At 34.7% G+C, this 7,057-nt stretch overlaps 1 protein-coding gene across 1 annotated transcript; it reads right to left on the bottom strand.

Annotated features, from left to right (window-relative positions):
• Positions 1 to 4,428: 4,428 nt before the first annotated feature.
• On the bottom strand, positions 4,429 to 6,494 carry LOC128682961 (la-related protein Larp4B-like). Its single transcript, XM_053768050.1, has 2 exons — positions 6,215 to 6,494; positions 4,429 to 5,866 (listed from the first exon to the last, which is right to left on the bottom strand). Exons 1-2 carry the CDS (start codon positions 6,292 to 6,294, stop codon positions 4,726 to 4,728), a joined length of 1,221 nt encoding a protein of 406 aa, XP_053624025.1. The 5' UTR covers positions 6,295 to 6,494; the 3' UTR covers positions 4,429 to 4,725.
• Between the last annotated feature and the right edge of the window lie 563 nt (positions 6,495 to 7,057).

The following is a 7,057-nucleotide window of genomic DNA, read 5'->3' as shown; positions in this document are numbered from 1 at the left end:
TTTATATATTCCATCCGTAAACTTTTACATTTGTGTCGAGATAAGGGATTGTTTAATATTCTGTAATTGGTTCATGCGCCGCATGTGTATGAAAAGAATAAAAAAAGCAGAAACAGGTATGTCATCGCTATTCATGCTGCTCTGGGAGTAAATCTTCTGCTTTGCGTGTCGATGGCAAATCTATAACACTATTTTGGGTGCTAAATATGTTCTTGCCAGAACCGAAGCCACTTCGATTGCTGCATCGGAAGCTGGCATCAAGTTAGCTCGAGTACAGGCGTTTGGGAGTTAAATAAAAACATACAAAATGTCATCTTTTTTTGATTAGATTGTAAAAGTCTATCAATAGCCTAATAACTGGAGAGCTTTCCATAGGCTAGGCAAGCTAATCATTTAATTGATAGAAACCAATAAGTTCGCCAACTGTGGCCTTCGTGTGTCGTAACTCTGTCTCTGTTAACCAGGTAAAGGATAGAGACATATATAAAAAAAAGGTTTGTAAGAATACCTACAGTACACGTCTATAAGTAAGTATATTAGTCCAGTGTGTATGACGTAGGCTTACCTACAAACAACAATCTTTTTTAGACAGACATAAAAAATGTGATATGTATGATATTAATATTTCCACCATCGTGCACATATTACATAAAATAAAATATGAATCTAGATAACGCAATGTTCCATTCACTTAAATAACATAAATTTGTCTTTTTGTCATAAATTAAGTAAATAAGTTAATAAATCAAAATAAGTAAAGAAAGTGTTCACATAAACTCGGAAGTCAACAGCTACTCGTATGCTTACTAGGTATGTAGTGAATTGTATAATTTCATGTGTGTCAGCGATACAGTACATAAAGAATAGTATTTCTTTATGAATGCACTAAAAAAATTTAGTAATGTTTTTCAATATTTCTGTCATTTTTGGATATTTATTATTCCGATGCTGTATAAATACGTGCGGTACATATATTTCTTACTACGTAGTACTACTATGTAGTTCTACATACATATTAAACGTATTCATCCAATCAAAAACATCGTGCACATCGTGCTAATATTATAAAGTTCGTGAGAATGTATTATATGAAACATACACCTAATGTTAGTTCACACAATTTTGTTAGTTAGTTGTTAGTGCACAAAATCTACTGGACGGATTGTTATAGAACGTAATCTCGGATAACACATAGGGTGCTTTTTATCCCGAAATTCCTACCGGAGCGAAGCCCCAGGGTGCAGCTAGTTATATTGATCTTACATAGCTTGTAGTGTAGGTATAATCTTAAGTACCTGATTCAAAATTGAGGTCCTATAAATGAATTAGAATTTAAGAAGATTACGAAAATTATCTCCAATCCGACGATAGAATGAAGGGAGTTTTAAGTTTTAAATATCTTGTATGCATTTTGTATCTTAAATAGTAAAAGTCTTATATAGATGTGTGTGGGGCGTCGTAGCAGCCAAACGGTGGGACGGATTTTTATCTAGTTTTCGTTTTTATTTGGTTTTAATGATTTTGTCTCTTGACGGCCACGCCATCTTTCTAACCGCTTCGTTTTCGACAACCTTTATGTTTTGGTATAAATTAAATAGCTTTAAGATTTGATTTTCTCTTTCGCGTTATTACGCATTATGAAATCAGAATATGGTTGTTGCATTCATTCGCACTGCGGAACAGGAAGAGGTCTCTATTGGTAATCGCCTGCTTTGAAAAGACATCCATCTCAATAAACAATTATATTACTAGAAGCTAGATCTATTGAACAAACTTTTTGCCCTTAATTTCCCTGTCATTGCAGTCATTAACGTATGTTCCGTTTCCCTCAGAACGTGAGAAAATATTGTAATCAATTAAACAAAAAACTAGCTGTGATTTTTATTCGTTTCCTATCGTGTTATAGGTTGTAGTTACCTAATTCTTTTTTGATGATATATAAGAAAAATTGTTTAATTAAATTAATTAATTTCTATTTATACCCACTTACTAGCTAAAGAAGCCTCGTATAAAAGGCTTCTTCGCATGTATTCCCACATTAATAGTACTGTTATACAAGATGAATGATTCCCAATGTCTTTTTCTGTCCTCATAATTACATATAGGAAATATCTTCTAAATAATTGTAGAGTAAAACGTGCCTTGGTAAATAACACTCATACATAAAATATTAGTGGATTAATAATTATAGTAACACAAATATGTAGATGCATACAGTTCCTAGAAGTCCTGGCATATTTTCCCTGGCTTTACATGGTCCCACCCACACGATGATTGATCGAGCCTCTCACACAGGAGTATTTATGACTTCCAGCATAATTGGACCATAAAACATCTTACCGATTTATAACCTGTATAAAGTAATAAGGAACGAAGGTCCCTTTATTTACGAATTGTTTGCTATATATTTTTCTTTTTAATGTAAGAATACTTTGTTTCGATAATTTTTGTTGACCATTTAATTTAAAAATTTTTGACCTTTTTCACTTTTACCAGTTTTAGCACTTCTGCGTTCTTCGTTCAGTAATTGGAGTCCAAACAAAAATTAAAAGTTATCAATGTCTTAGACGTGGAAAGGTTTTTAGTCATAGATACTTGAAAAATATTCCCTACTTCCAGCATTTTTCCAGTTTCTTTCCAAAAAGTAGGGCCCGAACCCATTACTTGTCGATGAGTTTGCGCCAAACTGTAAGGGAAAGTGCGTAAGTAAACCCATCTGATCACATGATAAATCATTTTGCATATGTCTCATCCATCCAGAGCCATCTCTGGATGGATGAGAGATGAAGAGAATAGACAAGAAAGGATACAGTATTTATTATTTGATAGAACACAAAGGTTATCGTCGGAGCCCAGAGTTCGGTGTTTAGTTTATTGCCATATGTGCCATATTTAACATTAGTCACAAAAAAAAAACTTTGTAGCGCATTACTAATTATACCGACTGTTAATGTAGAATTGAATGAAAACATATCACTATATCCTAAACATATGCATGACTACGCTTCTAATTAATTTATTTTGATTGCTCGATAATGAAACCACTTGCACCTATTACGGTGCGTTCCGGTTCCGATTGCGCAATGTTTGCTTCGTTATATTTTTTTCTTATTATCAAATGATTCCATTGTAGTTACGTTGGCATTAGTTTCGGTTTATTTTTGACACTTTGAGAAACGCCGGATCTAGGGCGTGTCCAATTGTACTTCTTGTTTGTCGTCTACTTCTTTTTGGGGTGCATTAAATTACAACTATGTTGGTTGATGACATAAGTGCTTTCAAATGTGATTACTGGTTACGGTTACATCGGATAGGACATTAATGAAAACTGAGTGAAAGTAACATAAACATGGGTCATTATTTATTGACACATAAGTAACTCGAATTCGATGATTGATTATTCTTTACCATTTCCACATTTTCAAAATATCTGAAAAATTAAATATTTACTTATTACTATTATAAAAGAGACTAGTACGTAGGTAGGTAGTATGTGGGTTTGAAAATATCAAAAATAATATTTTCTAAGTTAATCTTTGTCAGGCTCGGCTAATGCAGCGTTGTTAATATTGGGGAAAATTAACTTCGTGACTTCGACTTTCGTCGAACTTCGTTCTTAACTTCGTATTTCAAACAGTTAGTAAGTACTTTCTAGCTGTTTAAAACATGAGACAAATCCTAAGAAGAATTTTTTCAAATATTTTTAAGAGCTGACTTTGGTCAATTATTTATTAATATTGGTATATAATTATTGGTAGTATTAAACACAAAAATAGTTCTATTCCTCATATGAAAAATATACAATTTTTTAAATCTGTTTTTCATACAAATCGAATCTTGGAAAGGCCTTTTATCACCATCCTTTTATCAAACATCTTTGTCGCAATCTGTTATCATAATAAAACTAGTTACATCAGGTTATCTTATCCTAGTGTATTGAGAGGTCGTGTCATCCTAATTAAATAATATGATACTAAAAATATAAAAACATAGTAAAATTGACACGTGTCAATTTTACTGTTTTTATATTTTCAGTAAATTGTTTCAGTAACTTGTTATGTTGTTACTTAGTTTGCATAATAGTAGCGGTAAAACACAAGTAAAATATAGTATTAGACAATGATTTTAACATGTAGCACACGTTACGTTATGCTTTAAGTTAATTATAAGTTTTTGATTTGTTAGTGCGGGTCAAATCATTCAAGCTCTAAACTTGACGCACTTCCAAGTATCCAGCAGCTTTTGAACCGCGTTGCTTAAATTTATTCTTTTATATGTCCTAACATAGCATTCAGAATCAGTGAATTACTTAGGAATATTTTTTGGTCACACATTAAATGCTACAAAATTCTGTAACGACAATAAAAGATTTATTTTTTTTGTGAAAATCATATTTAATATTAAATAAGGTGGGTATAGATGAACGGCTAAAAATACAATAATAATTAAAACAACCATAACAATTATGATTTAATTTAAAAATACATTATGTTATATAATGGATACAATTTAACTGCAGTAATTTGTACTTAGTATTAGGCATGGTATTAGGATATTTGTTTGTCACGTCATTATACCACTACTTACGCACACATAAATAAGACACACCATTAATAATATTATAAACGTCAAACGACAACTATGACCAATATTTAACTTAAGTTAACAAAGTTGTAACAACAGTAGGAATCATCTTCCGTTTTTGGTAAGTTAATTATCTTAATTCTAATAAACAACTGTCTCCACCCCTCCAGTTTTCACGACTTGTTGTATACCACCCTGTCTGACAAAGGACACAGGCGTTTCTTCGTCAATAGCATTCGGTTCGTTTGATATCAGAGCAGTTTCTCCAGTGGTTCCAATAAATGCTGTCTGTGTGCCATCAAAGCCTTCCTCTGAAGGGAAAGTCGCTGGTAAGGCAGGAGAAGGATCAGCACTTGTCACGCTTATAATTTGAGTTGGCGAAGACACAAAAGCATCAGGTTGAGTTCCTGTGAAAGTTTCTACATCACCTTCAAGTCCTGACGTAGGTTGGGCAGCTAGTGTGAAAGGATCATGATTTTGCAGTGGAATCGAGTTGGCTTGTGTCAATTGAGCGTACGGATCGTTCGTTGCGTCGACACCTTGCACAAACGCGTATGTACCCGGATATGACTGTTGCAGACTATTCACTGATGTAAAAGCATCATCGTCATCCTCATCAGCCTCAGTAACTTCGTACCCGTGAGATTTTACATTGTTGTTAGGGATTGCTCCAGGTAAGGAATCGTATACTTTCACCTGTTTGATTGTATGGGATATGCCATGCACTTGAGGCGATATTCCATGGTATTGGGGGGCTTGAGCCGTGATACCACCGCCGTAGGAAGGCACAGATGGACTAAAATTCGTAAAGTCTTCTTCAAAAGTAGTAGCGGGTGGTTCATAAGCTGCAGTATTCTGTGGGATAGGATAACCATAGCCTTGCTGTTCGATGCCATGATTTTCAAGGCCTAGTTCATCAAAGTCATGGTGGCCATGGTGTCCATGATGCCCGTGATGGCCGTGGTGACCGTGATGGCCGTGATGTCCATGGTGACCGTGATGACCATGGTGACCGTGATGACCATGGTGACCGTGATGGCCGTGGTGACCGTGATGGCCATGGTGCCCGTGGTGGCCATGGTGGCCATGATTCTTTGACACAGTCTTTGTAGTTATATGAAACTTCTTGTGGTGATGATGAAATGTAGGCGGAGCCGGTTTAAAATGATGGTGGTGGTGGTGATGTTCTTTCTTTGGTTTATGATGATGGTGATGTATGGTGATCACTTTAGTGTGGTGGTCGTGGTGGATGAACTCCGGCATGTGGATTCTGAGGTGATCACTGTAAAATTACATTGACAAATTAAAATTGGTTAGACCTGATGATTTTCAAATCTACGAAAAATGGTTTTAAAAGAATTTATACAAGTTGATTAATTCGTAATTTTACATTGATAAAAAAACTTCGCTATAATCAAAACAGTTCAATACTTTTACATGCTCAGCTAAATACATGTTATTATAATTATAAAATTTGCATGAGCCTATTAACCGTCTAAACTGCAATTTTTTTTCTGTTCGATATAATAAAATCTAGAATGAAAATGGCAATAAGCGGTTCAAACAAATTCGCAAGGCTCTAGACATAAAACATATGAATATAAAGCAATGTATTGGTAATCATTCTTACTGGTGCTTTTCTCCATGTCCGCCTGCCTCGCCTCCTTCAAATAACACCACCAGCACTGATATAAACTTTATCACATCCATTCTGTTATCAAATGGGCACTGTCTGTAGCACGCTTGTACGCAGTATAAACACAAACTGCATATAAGCTTTTTCACATTTTGTTCTTAAACACAAACTGAACTTTTTTTACAATTTTTATTTTATACCATTCCAGCGAACTTGACAAGAAGTCGCGCTGCCACACCGCGCCGGATTGAATAGCGAAACATCGTGAGATGACCATTTATCCAATTTCACTTAAATAAACCCGTAATATCAACAAAAAGACAACAATTGTCGGTGCCAGCGAAGCATGCCAAAAGTAGACCAGTGAAGTGGTCTTTGCGAATTTAGTTCTAATTCTGATTGCAGCAAAGGTTGGTCATGCGGTTCGGCCGTCGTCGTCGGCTTGTTTTTTGTGGTTACTGTGCGAAATAACTATTTCTTTGCTATTACAAAACAACGCATTCGATCTCGGTTGAGGGTGGATGCCGTAACTGAGTTAGCGCCGCATTCTATTGCATTCTTTCAAACATGACAGACTGACAATCATACAGCCTGCTGAAACTGTAAAAACATGATAACACGTAATTTAGGAATCAAAGTATACATTTTTTAGGAATCTAAGTACTATGTCATACTTAGATTCCTAATAAGTATACATCGTTTAGGAATTAAATCAAATCAACTCATTTATTCAGAAATTGGAATCTAAGTACTAATATTATAGATTCCTAAACGAAGTATATTATCATGTCTATGAACTTGTTTATGCTCATAAGCAAGCCAATTAGTGAGTCCATC

This window comes from Plodia interpunctella, chromosome Z (assembly GCF_027563975.2).
Source record: "Plodia interpunctella isolate USDA-ARS_2022_Savannah chromosome Z, ilPloInte3.2, whole genome shotgun sequence".
Lineage (NCBI taxonomy): Eukaryota > Metazoa > Arthropoda > Insecta > Lepidoptera > Pyralidae > Plodia > Plodia interpunctella.
The sequence above is the reverse complement of the archived record's forward strand: the minus strand, read 5'-3'. Positions and strand labels throughout refer to the sequence as shown.